Source organism: Piliocolobus tephrosceles, chromosome 5 (assembly GCF_002776525.5).
Source record: "Piliocolobus tephrosceles isolate RC106 chromosome 5, ASM277652v3, whole genome shotgun sequence".
NCBI lineage: Eukaryota > Metazoa > Chordata > Mammalia > Primates > Cercopithecidae > Piliocolobus > Piliocolobus tephrosceles.
In genome coordinates this window covers 142608391-142633164 of record NC_045438.1, presented here as the reverse complement: position 1 = coordinate 142633164, position 24774 = coordinate 142608391, and the positions used below count along the sequence as shown (strand labels likewise).

The 24774-nt window shown below is 37.0% G+C and overlaps 1 protein-coding gene and 1 long non-coding RNA gene across 2 annotated transcripts in view; one reads left to right on the top strand and one right to left on the bottom strand.

Annotated features, from left to right (window-relative positions):
- Positions 1-14540, top strand: part of LOC111541085 — a 25502-nt gene extending 10962 nt beyond the window's left edge. The window contains exons 2-3 of the long non-coding RNA XR_002731191.3: positions 6481-6528; positions 14241-14540. This is a non-coding gene — a long non-coding RNA (uncharacterized LOC111541085). The remainder of the gene's footprint in view (positions 1-6480; positions 6529-14240) is intronic.
- Positions 1-24774, bottom strand: part of SLC17A3 (solute carrier family 17 member 3) — a 27115-nt gene extending 2341 nt beyond the window's left edge. Inside the window, exons 1-11 of the mRNA XM_023209721.1 lie at positions 24610-24774; positions 20632-20755; positions 14541-14752; positions 14104-14337; positions 13932-14019; positions 7484-7570; positions 3422-3540; positions 3123-3284; positions 2711-2840; positions 2468-2615; positions 2038-2128 (exon numbers count right to left, since the gene is read on the bottom strand). Coding sequence (XP_023065489.1) covers positions 2038-2128; positions 2468-2615; positions 2711-2840; positions 3123-3284; positions 3422-3540; positions 7484-7570; positions 13932-14019; positions 14104-14337; positions 14541-14752; positions 20632-20722 — 1362 coding nt within the window. The 5' untranslated portion in view covers positions 20723-20755; positions 24610-24774. The remainder of the gene's footprint in view (positions 1-2037; positions 2129-2467; positions 2616-2710; positions 2841-3122; positions 3285-3421; positions 3541-7483; positions 7571-13931; positions 14020-14103; positions 14338-14540; positions 14753-20631; positions 20756-24609) is intronic.

Below are 24774 nucleotides of genomic sequence, written 5' to 3'. Positions count from 1 at the left end.
TTTACATTCTTTTGGGTATATATCCAGTAATGGAATTGCTGGGTAGAATGGAAGATCTGTTTTTAGCTCTTTGAGGAATCACCACACTGCTTTCCACAATGGTTGAACTGATTTACACTCCCACCAACAGTGTGTAAGTGTTCCCTTTCCTCTGTAACCTCTCCAGCATTTTTTATTTTTTGTCTTTTTAATAATAGACATTCTGACTGCTGTGAGATGATCTCATTTTGGTTTTGATTTGCATGTCTCTAATGATCAATGACATTTAGCTTTTTTCATACCTTTGTTGGCTGCATATATGTCTTCTTTTTAAAAATTTTTATTTTATTATTGTTTTTTAATTTTTTTACTTCCATAGGTTTTTGGGGAACAGGTGATATTTGGTTACATGAGTAAGTTCTTTAGTGGTGATATGTGAGATTTTGGTGCACCCATCACCTAATCAGTATACACTGAACCTGATTTGTAGTCTTTTAATCCTTATCCCCTTCCCACATCTTCACCCTGAGTCCTCAGAGTCCATTGTGTCACTCTTATGCCTTCGCATCCTCATAGTTTATAGTTCCCACTTATAAGTGAGAATGTATGATGTTTGGTTTTCCATTCCTGAGTTACTTCACTTAGAATAAAAATCTCCAATCCCATCAGATTGCTGTGAATGCCATTAATCCATTCCTTTTTGTGGCTGAGGAGTATTCCATCATATATATATATCATATATTTATATATGGACCACAGTTTATTTATCCACTCATTGATTGATGGGCATTTGGGTTGGTTGCATATTTTTGCAATTGTGAATTATGCTGCCATAAACATGTGTGTGCAACTATCTTTTTCGTATAATGACTTCTTTTCTCTGGGTAGATACCCAGTATTGGGATTGCTGGATCAAACAATAGTTCTACTTTTAGTTCTTTAAGGAATCTCCACACTGTTTTCCATGCTGGTTGTACTAGTTTACATTCCCACCAGCAGTGTAGAAGTGTTCCCTGTTCACCACATCCAGGCCAACATCTATTATTTTTTGATTTTTTTATTATGGCCAATCTTGCAGGAGTAAGGTAATATCGCATTGTGGTTTTGATTTGCATTTCCCTGCTCATTAGTGATGTTGAGCATTTTTTCATATCTTTGTTGGACATCTGGTGGGGAAGGGACATCCTATTCAACAAATGGTGCTGGGATAATTGGCAAGCCACATGTAGGAGAATGAAACTGGATTCTCATCTCTCACCTTATACAAAAATCAGCTCAAGATGGATCAAGGACTTAAATATAAGACCTGTAACTATAAAAATTCTAGAAGATAACATCAGAAAAACCCTTCTAGACATTGGCTTAGGCAAGGATTTCATGACCAAGAACCCAAAAGCAAATGCGATAAAAACAAAAATAAATAGCTGGGACTTAATTAAACTAAAGAGCTTTTGCACAGCAAAAGGAACAGTCAGCAGAATAAACAGACAACCCACAGACTGGGAGAAAATTTTCACAATCTATACGTCTGACAAAGGACTAATATCCAGAACTTACAGCGAGCTCAAATAAATTAGCAAGACAAAAATAAACAGTCCCATCAAAAAGTGGGCTAAAGACATGAATAGACAATTCTCAAAAAAAGAACGTATATGTCTTCTTTTGAAAAGAATCTGCTCATGTTCTTTGATCACTCTTTAAAGGGTTTGTTTGTGCTTCGTAAACTTAACTTCCTTGTAGATGCTGGATACAAATTAAAAGTATTGCCAGAAACATAACAGGTTGGCATTTATGCGTGGAATCATTATCCCAAGACACCTATGCAACTGTGTGTTTTCAGTTTCAAAGATAGCAATCGATATTTAGTTCTTTTCTTGAGAATGAACCAGGTTTTAGGTCACCAAAGAAATGATTTTATATTTTTCTTTACCAGGTTCATCTTAATGACAAATTACCCACAATTTAACTTTATTTTTCAATATTTGAATACATGCTATTACCTTTATAAATGGATTTAACAGAGCATTTTTGGAGTCCTTCATGACAAAAAAATTGTACCTGACTAAGAAGAAATCCACTGACAGTGGGTACAATGACAGGTGCCATGCTCGAAAATCCCCTTGATGCTCCCATGAGAAAACTGGAATGCCTGTGGGTGACAGAAATGTTCCAGTCTAGATCCAGAGATGTTTGACAGTGTCCTTCAGCCCTGATCCATGAATGAATCTATAACTCAATTATATTTTACAATTATATTTAGTTATAATTAGACAATTATATCAAAAAGGACTTGCACTATGTATATTCAAGGAGAGGGATGAAGACAAATCAATACCCCTCCCTCAACATCCCTGAAAAAAATGGCCACAGGTCTATCTGTGGTCCTTCCCTATGGTTTATTCATTTCCTAAATTTGGGGATCCCAGAAAGCTGAAAGCTAAATCTTTTAAAGAAAATGTGAAACTGATAGTGGGGAACAGAGTCCTACCTTGGAGCAATATCTAAGATATTGATATAAATCCCTGACTGACAAAATGTGCTTAATGCACATGAGAGCGTCAGCAAGGCAGTTGCTGTGATATAGCCGGAATTGAGGTAGGGCAGAGACACAATGAGTGCTGAAGCGGGAAGATTTCCTAGGGAATGAAGAACAAACAAATTAAACAGTGAGATGCACTCTTTGGCTGTTGTATGCTATGCGAATTATCTAACCCTCAGGCTCTGTTCTTACCTAAAATTGTGGCAATTTTCCTCACAGTGATGAGTCTAAAATTTTTGGTTAGAAGAAAATCTGCTAGATAGCCTCCCACTATGCCCATGACCCAGGCAACAATAAAAGGAAGGGCAGATAGAAGTCCATTCTGAAGAGAAAAGATTGAGTAAATTACCATAATAAAGGCAGTGAGACCACAACTTCTTTTGATAAATTACTACTAATAATACTGACGCTCTGAAATCATACTTTCTTAGGAAAATCAGTAACCTCTTAAATCATACTGCAGGAAAGCTACTGGCATGAAAATTAAATATTAGATTATTTTTGGTAATAAGAAATACATTTCTCTAAGTGGAATGATTAGTGAGGGCAGAGTAATTGGTCAGCCATGCAAGCAGGAGAAAGGAAGGGAAGGAAATATACTCACGTCTCTGATGTTAACATGGTACACAGAGCTGATGTAAGTTGGTATGTATACCATCATTGTGCTAACTAACCATTGATGGCTGAAACAGCCTAAACATATGGACCAAATGGGTAGAGATCTGAGCACAGCTTTGATGGGAAGAGGCTGCTGAGAAGACCTGACCTGAAAACAAATTTACTGTCAGAACGGTAAATCCAAGAGATGCTCACACACTTAGTCACCCTTAAAAATACAGATTTGAGGTCTCAAGAAAATTCAGATACAAGGTCTCAGGAAAGTATTGGTGTCCTTATATGTACCTGTTGTTTCAAGGAGGATATGATGTATTCTTTTTCTGAGGTGCTTATCCATGGATAGGAAATGGGGTCATCATAAATCACAATAAACCAGAGAAGGCAGGAGACACAGCCAACACCTCCTGTAGGCACAGGGTACATTTGGTAAATGGGCTGTTTTCTGCTTTTTGGGTGAATTTCTTTTAGTTGGGATATTTTCTGACGTAAGTTCTAGGAAAAACTCATGTTCATTATATCCCTTTTCCATTTCTTAAACAATTCGCCCATTTTACATTTCCTGTTTATTTGTGTGTGTGGAAATTACAGAGCCTAGAAGTGGCACTATACTTGATATCTCAATATTTTTAATATTAGCCATTCTGATAGGTGTGTAGAGATACCTCATGGTTTTTATTTGTATTTCTTAAATAACTGAAGATAAGTTGAGCATCTTTTCATGTGCCTATTTTCCCTCTCTCTATCTTTTTTTGGTGAAGGATTTTTGCCCAATTTGTTTTTGGTTTTTTTATTATTGAGTTTGAGAATTATTTACTCATTCTGAATAAAAGTCCTTATTATACATGTGTTTTGCAATTATTTTCTCCTGGGATCAGCTTGTCTTTTTATTATCCTAACAATGCCTTTTGATGAGGATACATTTTTAACTTTGATGAAATCTAATTTATTATTTAATTTTATGAATCATGCTTTTGGTGTCATATTTAGGAAATCATTGCATAAGTAAGAAAGATTATCTCCTATGTTTTCTTCTAGAAGGATAATTTCAGGTTTTCTATTTAGGTCTGGGATTCATTTTGGTTTAGTTTATATATATGATCCAAGGTATGGATGGAAGTTCATTTTTTTGCATGTGGATATCCAATTTTTGAGCACTTTCTGTTAAAGAGACTGTCCTTTATCTATTGAACTTTTCTCAGAGATCAGTTCAGTTTACTTTATATGAAATAAATAGAATCATGAGTCTATGATTCTATTTTGTTCCACTGATCTATTTGCCAGTCTTTATGCCAGTACCACACTGTCTTAAAGACTATAACTTTATAATATGTCTTGACATCAGATAGTGTTAGTCCTACAACTTTGTAGTTTATTTTCAAAAGTGTTTGGCTTCTAGAATCTTTGCATTTCCATAAAAATGTAGTTTTCAGTGCACAGCCCTCACATGTCTTTTGGCAGGTTTTATCCCTACATTGAATATATTTTATGCCATTGAAAATGGTACTGTTCTCTTTAATTGATATTTCTAATTATTCCAGTTTTTCTACATCTGAAAATGTCTCTATTTTGCATTTGTTTTTGAAACAGTTTTTTTCAATGGGTCTAGAATTCTAGGTTGACAGATTTTTTTCTTTTCTTTTTCTTTTTTTGGTTTGTTTGTTTTCTTGCACTACTTTAAAGATGTTATTCCACTGCCTTCTCTCTTGCACTGCTTCTAACAGGAAGGAATGCTGCATTCAGCATTATCTTTGTTCCTCTCTCTATAACACATGTTTTAGCTTTGGCTATTCTAAGATTTTCTCTTTATTTCTGGTTTTGAGTCATTTGATTAGAACGTAACTTGATGTAGTTTCCTTCATGTTTCTTGTGCTTGAGGTTCATTGACCTTTTTGGATCTGTGAATTTATAGTTTTCATCCAATTTGGAAAATTTTTGGCCATTGTTTCTTCAAATATTTTTGACAAATGTTGTTGTTGTTCTCCCATCCTACTCCTCTATTTGGGGCACTCCACAACTTACTAATGTTCTCATTTTAATATTATAATTTTCTCTGTGTGGTGCATTTTGAATGACTTATATTGCTGTTTTTAAGTTCATTAATCTTTCATTTTATTGTATCTAATCTGTCATTAACTCCATTCAGTGCATTTTTCATCTCAGATATTGTACTTTTCATCTCTATAAGTTTTATTGGGTCTTCTTTATATTTACTATGCCGCCACTTAACTTTCTGAACATACAGACTTATGCTGTAATACAGCTATAGTAACTATTTCAATACCCTTGTTTACTAATTCTAAAATCTCTGTCAGCTCTGGGTTAGTTTTGATCAATTCATTATTCTCTTCATTTTAAGTTGTATTTTTCTCCTTTTCTTCATGTCTGGTAATCTATGGTTGGAGCCAGACATTATGAATTATATCCTGCTGGGTGCCAGATAGTTTTGTATTCCTGTAAATCTGTTTAAGCTTTGTTTTGGGATATGATTAAGTTATGTGGAAATAGTTTGCCCCTTTTAGGTCTTGCCATCACCATTTGTTAGAGAGATCCACAGCAGTACTCCCTCTAAGGCTAATAATTTCTTACTACCGAGGAATAACATTTATGAGTATTCTATCCAATGACCCATGAATTATTATTTTTTCAGTCTGTCTTATGAAAATGGGTACTATCTCTGATTCTCTGTGAGTGCAGGCACAGTCTTCAGTCTTCACCAATGATTTTCCCCTGCCTACACTAAAGTCCTCTTTTTCATTCTTGATATTGGTTATTTTTCTTTCCTTTCCCTCTCTCTCTCTCTTTGTTTCTTTCTCTCTCTCTCTCCATCTGGCTAAAGATTTGTCAATGCTATTGGTCTTTTCAAATAACCAATTAGATTGAACTCAGAGGTTCAATCAAGAGGTTAGATTGAACACAACCTCTTTTTTGGTTTAAATCCATTATTTTCTGCATGTACTTTTGTTATTTTCTTCCTTCAGTTTGATTTAGGTTTACTTAAATCTTCTTTTTCTAGTTATTTTAAGACATAAGCTTAGATCGTTAATTTGAGAACCATCTTTTCTAATATAAGCATTTAATGTTAAAAGTTTCTCTCTAAGCATTGTTTTAATTACATCCTACAAAATTTGATATATTGATTTTTCATTTTCATTCAATTCAATTAAAAGCTTTCCCTTGTGTCTTTTTCTTTAACTCATTGGAAGTATGTTGCTAACTTTTTAAATATTTGGGGTATTTCCAGAGGCTTTTCTGTTACTGATTTCTAGTTTAATTATATTATGTTCAAAGAACATATTTTCTATCATTTTCAACTCATTTAAATTTGTTCAATCTCATTTTTGTAGGCCATAAATTGTCTATCCTGGTGAATGTTTGAAGCACACTGGAAAAGAGTAAGTACTCTACTGTTGTTGAATAAAATGTACTTAATCTGTGTTCTTATTCTATTGATTATTGAGAGAAGAATATTGAGGCCTCCATCTTTAATTGTGGATTTGTCGATTTCTCCTTACTCTTCTATCAGTTTTTGCTTCATGTATTGTGAAGCTCTGTCATTAGGTGTATATACATTTCAGATTGTTATGTCTTCTTGTGAATTGGTAATATTCCTTGTTCTGAAGCCATTCTTGTCTGATATTAATATATCCCCCCAGTTTTCTCTTGATTAATGTTTCCATGGTAACTAACATCTTTGTCCCCTGGACTCTGTACAGTCCCAAGAACCAACAGGATTCTATCTCTGCCCTCAAAGAGCTCACTGCCCAGAAGGGGAGATAAATGTATAAACAAATAAATGCAAACTAATGAAAGCTTTGAAAGTAGAATGTAAAAGCTACTGAAGTGGAAGTTATGGAGGGAGCAGTTCTTTCTTGATTTCTAATAACTAAATGGAAGGCTTTGGGACAAATGCTGAGGTTGGCAAAATTCATCCTCTTGGTGTTTCATGTTTTCTCCTCTCTAAGAAACTTGAGCCTCACTCAGGATGCTTTGCTCCTGTGCTTAATCTGAGACAAAACCCACAGCAGCACCTAACTCTCTGGATTTCTTCCTTCCGTGTCTTACCACTGAACTGCAAGCCTATCCCCTACTGCCTGCAATGGCAGCAGAGTATGCCTGATTACCGTGTGATAATAATACAATATAGTAGGTTAATAGAACTTTATAATAGGCAGGAGAACTTCCAATTTTTTTATGGCATTGGCTAATTATTCCCTTAGATTAAGAGATTTTGTTTTCTAGGATTTATCTGTCTTGACTCATTTCGTTTGGAAAACTATACACAAATATACTTACTGAAGAGAATCTTTCTGCATATGAAAGTCTGGGAACTGGGAGATAGTAGCTTACCAAAGATATAGAAGACAAAAGGCCACCCAAGGATTTCACTAATGAAGCCACCTATGAGGATGGCAGAAAAGCATCCCAGTAACATTCCTGCAAAGAGACAGAAAGTAAGCTGTGGGACTCTAGACTTCTACCTGGCAAACACATACAGATTGATAGATGACATATTATAGAGCAGTAGCACTCAACCATAAGGAGACGAGCATATTAGAATGCACAAACTTCAAATTTATGATTTAAGAACATATAATTTCATATGTTCTCCTTAGAGCACATTTTTCTGGCAGTTCCCTATAACAGAACAGATGACTGTCATACTTCCTTTCAAGTTCTTGTAATTACACAAGTTATATATGCTTATTGTAAAAGTAAACTACTATAAGGAGCCAAAGTTACTCTCATCTGCCTTCCCAGCCATTCTCATTCTTCTTTCTAAAATTAACCATTAGTAACAATGTATTATATAATATGTAATTGCATACCTTTTCTTTTCTGTACACATAAATAATATATATCTACACATAGTCATCCTCCTGGTAAATGCATTTATGTAATATGTAGGCAGAAAGATTTTTTCTATAAATGTGCTAATAACTCTTTTAACTTTTATAGCTTTTCAGAATGTTCTAATATGGTAGGGCATGTTCCCTTTTTATCACTTTTTCAAACATTTCTAAGTGATTGTATTTTTTATTTTCCAGATGAACATTAATATTAAGCTGTCAAATACTATATATGTGTATAGGTATATCATTTTTAAATAAACAGGATCATAAAGTTTCTATTGTTTTGTGACTTCAGTTTTTATTCAACAATTAGTCTTGTAAGCATTTTTATGTCATTGTAGATTCTACGTAGTTACTCTGAACATAGACATAATACATTTCTGTGCAATAGAATATCAGAAGTGGACTTGCTAGGTCAAAGTCTAGATCAAAGGCTATGTGCATTTTAAATTTTGGTAAATACTGACAAAGTACCTTACTAGAAGGGTGTACCAAATTAAATTGCCAAAAATATTGTTTTTGTTTTTTTTTCCCTCATCTCTTTGACAGCATTTAATATCCTCAAAGGTTTTTCCTTGTTATTGTTTCTGTTTTTTTTTGTTGTTGTTTGAGACAGGATCTTGCTCTGTCACTCAGGCTGGAGATTTATTACATGGTGCAATCACAGATTACTGTAATCTCAAACTCCCACGCTCAAGCAATCCTTCCACCTCAACCTCCAAGTAATGGAAAGACAGGTGCATGTCACCACACTTGGCTAACTTAAAAAAATTCTTTATAGAGATGGGAATCTTGCTATGTTACTCAGGCTGGCCTCAAACTCCTGACCTCAAGTAATCCTTCCATCTTGGCCTCCCAAAGCACTGGGTTACAGGCATGAGCCATCATGCCCAGCCCCTCAAAGTTTCTTTTTTTTTTTTTTCATTTTTACATTTTAATTTTTATTTATTATACTTTAAGTTCTAGGGTATACGTGCACAAAGTGCAGGTTTGTTACATATGTATACATGTGCCATGTTGGTGTGCTGCACCCATTAACTTGCCATTTACGTTAGGTATATCAAAGTTTTTAAAAATTGCCTTTCTGGCCATGTGCAGTGGCTCACGCTTGTAATCCCAGCACTTTGGGAGGCCGAGGCAGGCGAATCACGAGGTCAGGAGTTCGAGACCAGCCTGGCCAACATGGTGAAATCCTGCCTCTACTAAAAATACAAAAACTTAGCTGGGTGTTGTGGGGGATGCCTGTAATCCCAGATACTGGGGAGGCTGAGGCAGGGGAATCGCTTGAACCCAGGAGGCAGAGGTTGCAGTGAGCCGAGATCGTGCCCCTGCACTCCAGCCTGGGCGACAGAGTGAGACTCCATCTCAAAAAAAAAAAAAAAAATTATTTTTCCAATATTAATGAAGAAGAGAGCTGGGAGTGGTGGCTGATGCCTGTAATCCCAGCACTTTGAGAGGCTGAGGTGGGAAGATCAGTTGAGGCCAGGAGTTCAAGTCCAGCCTGGGCAACAAGTAATATCCTGTCTCTACAAAAACAAAAAAGTAAAAAATTATCCAAGCATGGTGGTGTCTGACTGTAGTTTCAGCTATTCAGGAATCAGAGGCAGGAGAATTACTAGGGCCTAGGAGTTCAAGGCTGCAGTGAGCTGAGATTATGCCACTGCACTCTAGCCTGGGTGGCAAAGGGAGACTTTACTTCAAAAAAAAAGTAGAATAAATAATAAAGAGTATCCCATTTTAATTTCCTTTTTCATAGTAAAGTTGCACATTTTTTTCTATCTTTAGCTATCATTTTTTATTTCTTCTGTGAACTATCTGTTCATAATCTTCGTATCTTTGTTTCTTTTGCTTGTTTAATTTTGCCTTAATTTACAGAATCTTTATGTATTGTGAATGATCCTTTGTCTGTATGCTGGCTGCAGTTATCCTCCCATCTTTCACGTTTTTAATGTTGTGTTTTGTAATTCAGCTGTAAGTCTTTATGAAGCCAGATCTCTGATTCTCCTCTATAATGACCGCTACATTGACTCTTTAGTTTAGAAGGTCTTTTCCCACCTCATAACGTAAAAAAAAAAGAAAAAGAAAAAAAGTCTCTTATTTACTTGTGTTGCCTCATTTAAGCACTAGTAGTCAGATTTATAATTGAGTAAATAGAGAGAAAACTTGAATAACTTGCCAAAGGTCACATTGTTAATAACGGGAAGTTAGTGTTGGAAATGAGACTGCCTGACCCCAGGCCACAGATACATGGAGATGGAAAACAGCATCTTTTTCTACCACTAAGTCTACCAAATTTGCATCTTTTCCTTGAACTCTCTGCCTTTGCTTTGACTATAATGGGGAACAGGTTCCTGCATTGCATCGATCCAAAGTCAGGTCCTTTCTTATCCTCTGGACCCGGTCTCCTCCAATCTACCCCAGGCTTGGACTCCTAAGAGTATGCATTCTCTCCCTGCATCCTCACTTCCCTCCTCAACTCTTGAATCTTTCCCATCCACATGCAAATACAGCTTCCTGTGGCTCATGCTAAAAACAAAACAAACCCTTCAGAACCCCCGGCATGCACTTTGACATTTCTCTGTCTCTCTTCAAGGCAAAACTTCCCAAAAGGCTGTGCTAACTGCCTCCATTCTCTTTCTTCTTGTTCTTTCCTCAGCCGATTCCCAACACACCTCCATTTTCACTCTCAAAACACTGACACGGTTCTTGTTAAGATTTTTTGTGACTTCCACCCTGCTGGACTCGTGGCCACTTGCTCAAGCCCAGCAGCGTGTGGTACAGTTGGCCGTTTACCTCTGGCTGACTGTTGTCTTGCCGCATCTGTCACACTCACCTACCTTGTTTTCCCACTGCCTCATGGGAAGCTTCTCAGAACTTTTGCTGGCCTGTCATTCTCTTCTAAGGACTGAATGCTGGAAGGCCTCACAGCTATTCCCTTGGTTTTGTCCTCTTCTCTATCTATGTTCTTTCTCTAGGTGGTCTTGTCCAGGACCAGGGTTTTAAATACTATTTCTATTGAAATACTGAGGAATTTTCAGTATGTCCTGTTTTTTCTCATATCGCTACCAAATTCCAAACTATAAACCAATCTCCATTCAGATGCCTAACAGCTCGTGGCTAATACTTGATTTACATTGACTTATTTAATGCTTAAATACACACACAGAAATACATATACATGCATTCGCATCTACCATAGGTTGATATCACATGTATCAACCTGTGTGTGAGCTGTATTGTATATACGTTCATAACTAAAGTGTATTTGTTTTGTTTTTATGTTTTGGGCTTCATTAAAGTTGTATCATCCAGGATGTCTTTTTCTAAGACACTGTAATGTGTTTTCTGTATATTATATGAGAATATTCATTTCTACCATAGAAAATAAATAAATTCACCTTATAAGAGATTATTCAGATGTCATAAGATGTATTGGGTATTGATTATAACAAAGTCAGTAATTTGAGAGATATTGATAGACAAGATTCATAAACTATGTAAATTAAAGATAAATAATTTACTAAGAATACCATGTTTATCTTTGAACATAGATATAAAGGGATATGAAGACTAAGAGACAAATAATATTAGTCAGGCAATGATTTTAAACATGAGTCTCTGAACATTCATGGAGGTTTAGAGGCACTCAATCAGGGAAGCACTGAAGCTTGTGAAATTCAAATGTGGCCATCTCTTCCCAAGTCTGCATTCAGTGACTTGACTGAACCTTGAAATCAGCTATGGTGGGAGTGTTTAGAGCACAGAAACTGATAAATACTATAAATGAGCTTACTTTTCCCCCTAAAAAGCCTGTTTAACAGCACAGCACTGCTGACTCAATATTTGTCTGGGCCTAATTCAGCACCCATTGGAGATACCCATTCTGTCTCCATGTGCTCGAGAAACACAAAGCCATGGCAGTTAGTTCTTTAGGGAATGGACCTGTGGCCAGCATCACTCATCCTCGTGTTTTTCCCATACAGTAAATGCATGTCATTGGCCCTGATGCCTTTCCTCTAGACACCCCTGTTTGAACCTTAACTCTGGTTCTCAGAACCACACCATCAGTGGTAAGGCTGGTGCAGCAGAAAGACAGAGAAAGAATGTTTGAACACTTGAACATTCTGCACACTTGATTCAGGTCATGCTTCTACCTGCTTATACTCTATCTTACATGAGTTAACATATCCCATTTCCACTCCTCCCCCTTACTTTTTACCCTGTGTTTTAAATTGACGTAACACTGCAATTACAACACCTAATGTGGTCTGTGATCCTATCTGTTCTGTGACCTCTGGGATAGCTTGTCTGGTAGTGTACCTTAGGCTACCAAGGTATCAAGGCATTTTCCTCCATGATAGATGTGCTTTATTCATACAACATTTGTGTTTCTGAGATTAATCTATGTTGTTTCATGCAGCTACAGTTTCTTCATTTTCACTGCTGTATGACATTGCATTATTTTTAGATTTAAAGGTGTTTGTGTTAATTTTTCTTATCACCTATTAAAACCTGCCTTAGATATGAACTACCAGTTCTCTTTGGTCTGCTCAGTCCCTTAAGTTACTAAACTCCTTAAGTGGCTGCAAAGTTTCCTATCTATAATAGGTGCACTTTTTTAGGCTCCCTTAGAAGATACAGTACACCATGTCCTAGAGGCTGGCAATACTTGAGCCCTTCAACTAAAGGTAGGTGCCTTCTGCAGTAGTCCTACGCCAACCTTATGAGCTGAGTAATTCCATCCACCAGTACAGCCTGCAGAGGAGCCACAGGATAATCAGAAATGGCACTTTCTATAAGATCTACTGAGGAAAGCAGGCAGGTTCAACTCACTCCACCTGCTGATGGGATTCTCCAGTGGTTTTCTGTTGGGTGCCTTCAGACAACCATGGGGTCTATGCTCTCTAACCAGGTTGGGAGGCCAGAAAAGATCACCCGCCTGGAGCCTCTGAAACAGTCCTTCAACACCAAAGATGAGAAAACTTCTGGAACCTGCACCCTTTGTAGGCTACTGTCATTTGACCTATTCTGGTTGTTCCGTCTCTATATACTCAGAAGTGAGAGGAAAGGGAGTTGCTACTTTATATAAGGTCACTGTCTTCAGTCCAAGTCTTTTAACTTTTCTTTCATGCTTTCCATCTCTTGATTTTCTTGTGCTGTATTCTAAGATAATCCCTCGGTGTGATAAACAAAGTGAATTTTCTTAGTCCAAGTTGCAAATGGCAGAGACTAATCCTCCAGAATTGTGAGGGTTTTAAAGTGTGCAGTCGGTCAGGGTGTGTGTGTAGCTTATTTTCTAGACTTGAAGGGTCCCTGCCTTCTTGGTACTCATAAATTATCCAGAGAGTTACCCTTTTTTTCTCACCCAGCACCCACTTTAGCAATCTCCTGTTTCTTAACCATACACTCTCTATTTTCCACACTTCCCCAGTATAACTTAGACTTCTCGCTCCAGAATATTCATTCAGAGCACAGTGTCCAGGCAGATAATTATCAGAAAGAAGTTCTCAGGACAATTGAGAGCAACTACAAAGAAGATTAAGTTGAATCTTTACCTTCCAATAAATAATAGTATAAACTCCCAAATGTCAGGAATTAATATATAAAGATAAAGCCATACAAGCTGAAGAAAAAAAATATGGAGTTTTTTTATTACCTTTCCATCTATGATTCAAAATCCAGATGCCATAAAAATGATCAATTTGACCACATAAAAATATTTTTTAAGTGCTCCAAGTCATGGTGTAGGCAAAGTCATGCCACTAATGACATCTTAGGGAAAATAACTGAAAGTCATGTCATAGACAAAGGACCAGTCTTTTTAATTTAAAAATACTTCATTGACATTGAGCAGATGATGAGGAACCATGCAATGAAAAGCTGTCAAGGAACCCAGTGGGAGAATGTTGGATTGTAGTGTTCCCATTTGGAGTACATGACCTTACCTGATAAAGCAATGCTGCAGAGTCTGCTTCGTTCATGTGGAGGGCCCCACTTTTCCCAAATTGCAAACTGACCCCCAATTACTGAGCACTGAAATTAAAATGATTAGAGTTCTTAACGTGTGGTGCCATGTCAAAATTAATATCCAACTCAGATTTATAAAATATTGAGTACCTGGCTTAGGCCCTGGACTATTCGAGTTACAATGAGGAAGACTATTCCAAAGTCAGCAGCCAGAGGGATGCATAGAGTGAGAAATGAAGTTACAAACAAAGAAATGCCAACCACTCGCTTTGTTCCTACTCTTCCAGCCAGGTATCCACTGGGAGCCATTGTCAGTATGCCACCGTAACCAACAGCACCAAAGATGATGCCTTGGATTTGAGGAGACCAGTCATACACAGGAGCCTTAGAGAAACAGAGAATGCTGTAGTAAACCTTACACAAAAAGATTCTCACATACCCTAAAAAGCTTCTTTAGACCTTTTACTTGCTTTCAAATCACTATTTTCTCCATTAAAGTTTTTAAACATACATACTCTAGAAAAATAATTATCTGAGCAAACAAACAGCAAAAAGAAAAGCACAAATTTATATCTTCTGTTGCTTACCTTTGCAGAAAGACTCTTTGGGGCTTTACTTAGGTCACCAAATGAGTCAACAGGCAGTCCCTCAGAGGAGCCATTGAACTGGGATTGAAGGCTTGTGCTGTTGACCATGGCTACCATGGTGATGTTCATGACGACATTTTGTGCTATCGTTGTGAAGTTGCATAAATGTAAGACAAGGGCTATTCCATAACGAGCAGAACATAAACTTGGAACTGGAAATATTATGACATCATATTAGTGCTTTTTAAAATTGAGCTAACATTAGTTTTTCACAAGATATGATTTAAAAAGTACCTGATCACCTAAAGATTTAAATCATTACTTAAATGACACTTCTGTTGGCTTTAGGAAAGGAAGATACAAAAGGAGGAGATCACTGAGTTGAGCTAAAGGACGGTTTATACCACAGCTTTGTAGAGCCTAACTTGATCTCAGGGATTCTGTTCATCCTAAAATTTTGTCTCTCCCATTCCTAGGTCATTGTGTTCTACGGTTGATGAACTTACTCACAAGTAAATGCTTATACATATGTGTGTGTGTGTGTGTGTGTAACACATATATATGAAAAGAAAATAGATACATATGAATATGTGCACATATTTAAATTGCTGCATATAATTTATAATATATTACATATAATTTGTATGTATAATTATATATAAATATAAAGCATATAATTTATATGTGACATGTATTGTTATACATAATGCACTATATATTATGTATAATATGCATAAATTTTATGTATGTAAAATGAAATGTAAGTTACACTTTGAAGAGAGTTGTCCATTGGTATAGATGTATTCCATTCACATCTTAAAACATTGAAGATATATTTCCACTTAATTTTTGAGATTAAACTCCTAGGAAGATTCTCTCATTAGAGAAATTGATGCCCACAAACTATGAAAAAATAAAGTGAAAAATAGTGGAAAAAGAAAGGAGCACAGCATTCAAATAATCTGTATGTGTACAGCTAGGAAAGATGGCAACTTAAATGCAGAAATCTCATTCTCCCTTTTCCATATCCTGGCTAAATTGTCCAAAAAATGTAAAACATAGGGAAATCAGCATTTGTGGTTGAAATTAAAGAACTCTTCAGAAGTTAAAATCTGGGGGAAAAAATCAGTTAGATGAGATTGAGTGGTATAAAAGTTTCAAAGGTTAGGTCTCTCCTCAACTTCTTAAAAAGTCTTGCAGCATTATATTAAGTGAGTAGAAGGTATCCTGGCAGAACACAGCAAACAGTGTAATTTGAAAGGCAAATAAAATGTATGAGCCAAGAAGCTGTATTTATCTGGGCTCAGATTTTTTACACTAGGACTTCAGGCAGAGTAGCTCTTTGAAACTCTCTCCAACCCTTTCACTTTTTTCTGCGTGGGAAGAAAAGGGACTTCGATCAATGAGACTGGGTAAATAAATTGAGCATGTGTAGCTCTGTATCTTCTCCAGCCTGCCTGGAAGCTGTCTACTCTCCTGCCATGCAACTACTTTAGCAGTGCAAGCCTGGGATTGTCCAGTTAACCCTATGCCTGCATGGATAAATCTATTCAGTGCAACGGAAATAGCAGGGAGCTGGATTGATCACTGTTCTAGACCATGTCCTCCAGTCCAGATTTGACATCTTCAGTCAATCATTGAACAGAACACTTATCAATCACCTCCAATACTGGGCCCTAGAAGTGTAGCAGTGAATGTAGCACACAAATAGCCCTGTGTTTGGGGACCTCACATTCCAGAGAGAAGTACAAAATATGAAACACAAACAGTAAATCAAATAATGTGTTAGAGGGTGATAAATGCTGTAGAGAAAATAAAGCAAGAAAGGGGGGAAGTCCCAATGACATACCAGAGAGGTGGTCATGCAGACATCTGGGGAAAGAACATACTAAGTAGAAGGAACAGCCCTGGTGCTGGTTGGAGAGTGCCTGTATGTTCAAAGAATCAAAAAGAGGGGACTATGACAGAATGGAGTGAGCCAGGGGTACAAGAAGAGATGTTAGGAAAGCTAGATAATGGGGCCTGAATTGTCCAAGATATGTGGGCCATTGCAGGTACTTTGGCTTTTACTTTGAGTAGGACGGGGGCCACTGGAAGGTTTTCAGCAGAAGTGGAACATGATGTGACTTACATTTTGAAAGGATCTCTTTGGCTGCAGAAATGAGAACAAAACGATAGAGAGGAAGTGCAGTTAGGAAGCTATTGCAATAATTCAGAAGAGAAGTAAAGCTATCTTGGATTAGGGTCATGGCAATAGCTAAGATGTGGTCAGACCCCAGATAAATCCCAGCGTAGAAAAAACATCAAATGAGAGTTTCAGTTTTATAGGTGGGTGGAAGGCAAGGAGAAGGGGAATTGGAGAGCTTGTTGTTCTAAACAACAAGAAGAATGAAGTTCTACTTTCCTAGGAAGAAAGGTCTTTGGAAGGAGCAGGTTTGTAAGGTGGGGTGGTCAAGAGCTTATTACTGGACATGTTAAAACAGAGATGCCTCTTAGGCACCAAAGAGAAGGTGTTGAGCATGTTGGATATACAGTTCTTAAGTTTAGAAGAGAAGTAGGAGTTGAGGCATAACATTGGGAGTTAATAACCTACAGAAGATACTTAAAGCCATAAAACTTGGGAAATGGAAATAAATAGAGAAGAAAACTAAAGACTAACTCTGGGGCTCTCCAGTATTTGGAGGTTGGATAGATGTGGGAGGAGCAAACAAAGGAAAGTAAAAAGGAATGGGTGGTGGGATAAGAAGAAAACCAGAAGAGTGTGGTGTCCTGGAAGCCAGGGGGACAAGAGTTTCAGGGAAGAGGGGGTCAGTAGGTACTTCAGATATTCCTGATAGGTCGTGTAACATGATGTCAAATACTCACAATAACATTAGGAGGCAGCTATTGCTACTATTTTACAGATGAAGAAACACAGGCACAGAGAGACCAGCTCACAATGTAGCTCAGGTGTCTATGCTCTTAACCACTGTAGCACATATGTATGGTGGCTTCTGTTTTGTCCAAGATGACTCCATGAGAATACCTCTGTGATTAATACAATCCACGTGCACCCCGCTGTAGGGTTTATGTGGCTCTGTGATGTGGGATAAAGAGGTGCCGTGAGATTAACAAAGGAGGATTCCCTTTATGGCTATGCTATCTTCTATTGATGGAGTACAAGCCTTTGTAGTGAATGAACTCAAATATAACATCTTTGTAAGGGGTTTTTTTTTTTAATCTGATTCAGTGCTGGTGGTGACTTCCTCTATCAATCAAATCAACTAATAATTTGTGAGTTTTTGTGGCCTCTGATTTTCCCAAGTTCCTTTGGGATCCTAGGTGCCAAAGGCTACCAAAAAGGGTATCAGCAAACCAAGAGACTAATGGCTTACAAATGAGGAGGTTGAACATTTGCCTCATGAGAATGCTGAAAGATTAACTAGAGAGTGCATTTAACAGGTTTAGTCTGGTGCTTGCCAGATGTTAAGTGTTTCCTGGAGGCCACTATTTGTATCCTTAAAAGTTATTTTGTCCTGTGTCCATTCTGAATGAACTGTATCAGTTGTGCCTACTCTAATAGATTGGTGCCAGTGGTGTGCTGTCTGTTGAATTTTTTGTGATCACCCCAGCTATACGAGAATGTGTGGGTCTGTATGCATGTGAGAAAGTGTAAATTAAGAAGCACCTGAGGATATTCTGTTAAACTACTGAAAGAGGGCACTGACACCATGAAATCATAGGTTTTTGAACGTGAGAGGTTTTATTAATGAATTCAGTACTACTGTACTCAAAATCCAGGAAGCTTGTTTCTTAATTTGATGTGACAGACAGACCTTAAGGTGGCCCCAGTGATTACCACCTCATGGTATTCTCACCTTTATATAATTCCCTTCCCTTTTATGGGGCCAGGAACTTTCACTTGCTTGTATCCAACAGAATATGGCAAAGGTGATGGGATGTCACTCCCATGATAACATTATGTTATATAAGACTCCATCTTAGCAGACTAAAGATAAACACTCTTCATGTGGGCTTGATGAAGTAAGCAGAAAGTTGGAGAACCTCACATGATAAGGAAACATGAACATCCTCTAAGACCTGAGAATGGCCTTCAGTCAAAATCCAGCAAACAGCCAGAGCCTTCAGTCATACAGTTATAAGAAAATGAATTTTTCCAACAACCTGAATAAGCCTGGAAGTGGGCTCTTCCCTAGTCTATTCTGTAGATGAGAATGCAACTTAACGACTCAACTGTAGCCTTGTGAGACCCAGAGAAGAAGAACCAGTTAAGCCAAGCCACACCTGGAGCTCTGAGCCACAGAAACTGTAAGATAATAAATGTGTGCTCTTTCAGGTTACTATGTTTATGGTAATATGCATGCAGAAATAGAAAATGAGTACAGTTGGCAAAAAAATAATAAAGCCTAGTTGAATGACTATACAAGAATTTTTGGGGGTAAGTATTGAAAGATATTTGCATTACAAAATTTATCATGAGAGTAAAATGATAAGACATTATTGTATTGAAGAATAAGAATACTCAGAAAAATATAAGGAACAATAGAAAAACATCCAAAAGAGTCATGCAATGTGTAAAGAGTGTTGTGGCAATTAATGGGAGAAAACTAGATCGTGTAGTTAGTACTGCTAAGATAATTGGTTACATAAGTGGAAAATACTATTGGTGCAATAGCATGTTTTAAATTAAAATAAAGTATAGATATGATACAATAATACTGCATTTTGTCAAACTGAAGGCACCATTGATACATCATTATTTTTGTCCCACTAAAACTCAGTTGATCAACCGATTAACAGATCAAACTGAATAGGTCTGAAACTAAACTCTTGAGCCCTACCACCTCAAAACTTCTACCCAGAGTCTTTCCCAGCTCAGTTGATAGAAATCTTATTCTTCCAAACACTTTGCAATCCTTGATCTGGAATGTAGTATTGTCTTCATATTCAAAATGTGTATAGAATCCAACAACTTCTCACAAGGGCCACTGTTATTTTTTGGCTAAAAGCTAATTTCATGTGGTTCTAGCTATCAATATCTCCTGCCTGAATTTTTGCAGTAATCTTCAGCTTGGTTCCTTGCTTCTAATCTATTCTCAATACAGCAGTTGGAGTATCCTCATCATACCATAAATAAAATCACCTCCTCTTCTGCTCAAAATCCTCCCTGTGATTTTATTTTTGTTTGGATTAAAAACTAAGGTCTCTGTAGTGAACAAAGGAAATGAAATATGTAAACTCTTTGCCTCACAATTTTCATTTCTTGGTAATAAACCCTGAAGAAATAATTCCAATGTGGACTAGTGTGTTAAATAATGTTCATTTATCATCATATATATATAATAACTTACATACATAGTTCATATACATCTAATAACCTAAGTCACATATATAGTCCATATATAGATATAATAGTTGAGTAACAAAAGAAAATTCCACAAATTAAATATCCAGTCACAAGAAGGTTTTTCAGCTAAATAATACTTCATCTATTGGCTATGTTGGAATATAATATGTATCCTTTAAGAATCCATATTGGTTTATAAGATTCACAAAGAGATTCACACTTTATGAATCTAATAGATCAATATGGAAAAGTATATGCTGCCAAGTTAAAAAATATACAACACAATACATAAAGTATAGAACTATGCAAAATATGCATACAAAATAAAGGCAATAAAATTAAATTATAGTCATTGAATTAAGCTGATGAAAACCTTTTTATTTCTTGTTTTTTGAAGTATCTATAATTGGTTTTTCTTACTTTTTTAAATGAAGCAATACAGTTACATTTAAAATATTACATGCAATCACAAGCAGGACACACAATGCTATGTGTAGACAATTCAGTAGCAATTATTAAGAACGTAAAGATTGGATAGATAAAGATTGAAAGGTAACTGTCAAAAATAAAACGCTTCTTTTTAGTAATATTTATTTCCTTCATATTTGCAAAATATGTTAATTTCACTGGATTTGTAAAAAGAATTAAAGAACGTAAAAATCACAAATTCATTTTTATAGTAATACATTGACAAAAAGAATTCACTGTAAAATCCTAAAAGCAAGCATTTGAGGTCGAATTTACCTTTCCTGGGGATCAGTACCTCATCCACTTGCATATCTTGTGCGTTCTTACTCTCCCTTGCTTTGGGACTCAACTCTGTCTTGGTGGTCATTGTGTTTCTCCTCTCCAGGTGAATGGTTTTTACCTATCAGGAATACATGTAATTCACATGCATCAGTTGAGAGAAAGGGACTCCCCTTTCAAATATTTAAACAGGGGCACTAAGGAAACAAAAGCTGGTCCATTCCATCTGGTTGGGGACAGGGAGGTTCATTATCCCCTCTTGGCTCAACACAACAGGCATACTGCACCTAAGGTTTGGAATTATTTATTTATTAGGATCTAGTGTGCTCTCGGTGTGCCAGCTTATGAGCAATGACTTTGAAGTTAAGTATTCCCAAGTTCAAATTCAGATTCATGATTTACTGTGCCAAGTGCCACTAGGAGCACATTTGTGTGTTTCAGTTTCCTCATCTGTTGTTAATAACAATAACATCTTCATCAAAAAATTGCTGTCAGCTGAAACAGATTGCACATACCTAGAACATTGCCAGACACCCAGTAAGTAAAAGCTGTAGTTCATTGTCATCATCACTGGAGCTACCACAGCAGTGGGTCACCTCAGAGCTATGCTCCTCTGGAATCTTCTACCTACACCTGAGAACCTGGCTTCTACTGCCCTTGACAGCTCCCATACTGCTTCCTCATTTGACTCACTGTATCGATGTGTGTCACTCATAATTAGGGACCAAATTTGCATAACGAGAAGATAACATTCAAATCTCATATTATTATTGTCCATAGGTTGATGATGTGTCTACAGATTTCTAGAAATAACTAACATGGAGATTGTGACCTTTTTGCATATAAGACAACTAAAAAGAACCATTACTGTATTACAATACTAGGATCTTCAATGCCCAAGGAGATTTTTATGTGTTACTATATGTAGAATTGTAATATTTGTGCTATGTTTACTGCTCATATTATTAAATTTGACTCTCTTAAAGAAAACGTCTCAAAATATATAACTGCTTCTACCACTAATAAACCCAACTTGTCAGCTTAATAAATTAAATCCTCCTAAATATCTAAGCACTAGTACTTAACCAGAACTGGCCTGATATCATTGTTGCAAACTAAGGAATAACTTCTTAGTATCTCTTTATAGTAGAAGTTTTATTATTTCAGAGGTATATTTTCACCAAGAGAGGAGGGACATAAGGACATTCCCAAGACCGGGTAATTTATAAAGAAAAAGAGATTTAATGGACTCACAGTTTCACATGGCTGGGGAGGTCTCACACTCATGGCAAAAGGCAAAGATGCAGCAAAGCTACATCTTACATGGCAACAAGCAAGAGAACTTGTGCAGGGGAAGTCCCATTTATAAAACCTTCAGATCTCATGAGACTTCTTCACTACCATGAGAACAGTATGGGGGAAACTGCCCCCATGATTCCTGGCCCCACCTGGCCCCACCTTTGACACTTGACTTTTAGGGGGACCACAATTCAAGGTGAGATCTGGGTGGGGACACAGCCAAACCATATCAGGAATTATAAAATACGTACCCACTTTTCTCCTGGTTTATTTCAATCAGTATAATTATTTTAAAATTTATCCATGTTGTCGTACATATAAAATAGTTCAATCCTTCTAATTACTGAGTAATATTCCACTCCATAGCTGTATCACAATTTGTTCATCCATTTATTTGCCTTTTGATTAAAAATTGCATTGTTTGCAGTTTTTTGCCATAACAAATAAAGCTGCTGTGAACATTCATGTACAGGTCTTTGTATAGACATGTGCTTTCATTTCTCTTAGATAAACACTTAGAAGTGGAATACCTGGATCATATGATAAGTGTAGTATTAATATCTCTTCAGATCTTGCCATTGGGCATTCTAATTCCATGGTGTGGCCAGGACATTTTAAAAATAGGTCTTCTATTTCTAGGGAAATTGCCTTGATTCTATATTCAAAGATTGTCTGGGAGATATTTTACCAAATGACAAAGATGGGTCAAACTGCATTGTTTTGTGCAACTCTGAATTTTTGTGCAACTCTCCCCAATTCTGAATTCAGTAATGTCGTGATGGTAGCTTGGAATTGGCCATAATAGGAGCTTTAACACCAAAAAAAAAAAAAAAAAAAGCTACAAATTTGGGCTTAATTTATTGTTTATGAACTTCCTGGACTTAAGAAATTTATCAAACAATATTCATCTAAGTGTGTGTGTGGGGGGAGGCTTGTTTGTATATATACACACTACATATCTACATCCACAAAGACACAAAGACACAAACTTACATAAACATATAGAAATAGATACGTAGTAAGTATACTACATTCATTACTATATACATATAGTATATATACATATATGTATATAGTATATATGTGTATATATATACACACTATGTATATACATATAGTAATGAATGCTTTTCAGGCATGAAAACCCTGAAACATGAGTCAGACTTCACTTCCCACTGATTTCCTTTGCAATGATGTGACCTCCTCTGCAAAGCATAGCTACTCTTGCTAAGATGACATCCTTCATACCCAGCCCCCGCATCTGCATTGCCACTGCCTTTATTCATCAGTATGATCTCCAGTCTCCACAGACAAGTCAAGGTCCCCTGATTCCATACTGATATTCCCATTAGTCTCCTGACTTTTGAAAATATTAATACTTTTTAAAGCTATCTAAGGCTTCACATGACAGTCTACCACCTGCACACAGCTTGTACGCCCTATCTCCAAGTGAACCAGGATGTTACATCTTCTCTTGCCAGCAGGTCTAGTCTACCCACCTCACCATGACAGATACCTACTGTCATGGTAATCTCAAAACATTTCACTGACCTAAAACGCTGGATTCAAGCCCTGCTGACCCTTCCCACAACCTGGGGCTGTAAATAGAGGAAAGAGAAGTAATCTAGAGGGAAATTCCAAGGCACCAACTGGTGAGCCAAGAACAGGCTCAAGTAGCACAACATAGAAAATGCAGTCTCATGATCTCTTAAATATGCCCTTCTAATCAGTCTCGTAGCCTTTCTACACCTTGGCTTTACTCCAAGTAAATCCCTTTTGTTTTAACAGTTCTCTTTATTTTCCACTAAAAAACTATGCTGCTTATCTGGGTCAGAAACTATATATTGCACTCTGAGAAGTTTCTGGTCCAAAGCAGTGTTCATAGAGAACCACACTAAGGATCAGCTTTCACTAGAGATGGTTAGTTTAAAGGCAGGGAGTGTTCTAATAGCATCCTCCTACACATCTGTGAAGTCGCAGCTGCCACAAAAAGTTGCACCTTCTCCATTCTGGCCTTGAGGACTCCCTGATTCCCTCCTTCCCACTGCCCTCAGCTCACCTACCATCTTCTGCTGACTCTGGTGACTGTCCCATTGCCTCATCTCTCCATTTCCTCTTCTATCCCTAGCCATTTTAGCTTGGTTAAATTTCACGCCAACTCACTGGATCTTGATGCAGCATTTCTCCAGATGCTTTCTTGGACCAAAGCCACCCTAGCCATTGGTATAATAGAAATAATTATTATAGTCACTCTTATAAACTACTGCACCAGCCAAGTCTACATCAACCCCACATGGAGATATTACTGACCCTCTTCCTCCAGGTCACCCAGATGGTAAATGAAAGAAACGATATTTGTTCACAAGCCAGTTTGACCTGCAACATTTTGCTTTTAAACACCTCACAAGAGTGCCTATTTCTTGGAATTATCTTCCATAGCTGCTACTGTCTCCACTAGCTAATTTCAAAGCATATGGATGATCAGATACAAAGCTTCAGCTTCTTGCCTCTTCTCCCTCACTTTTGTCAGTCTTGTTAATATGGATTTTTACATTTTTCATTTTAATTTTTATCATATGAGGAAACTTGGGGTTGGGGAGTATATAAAAGTTGTCAGTTGTTATACAGAAAAGAGTCTTGGAGGTCTTCATCTCAACACCAAGAGAAGTGACTTACCGACTTAGTGTCTGTGGAAGGGCTTCAAGTTGAACCCAGCATTTCCTCCAAGCTTGCTCCCTTGGGCTTTTTGGAGTAGAGAGATGAGGATTCTTTGCCACCCTAGGGCTTAAGTTGCTAATCATTAATAAAAGTCATCAAACTACAAAGTTGACTCAGAAGGGC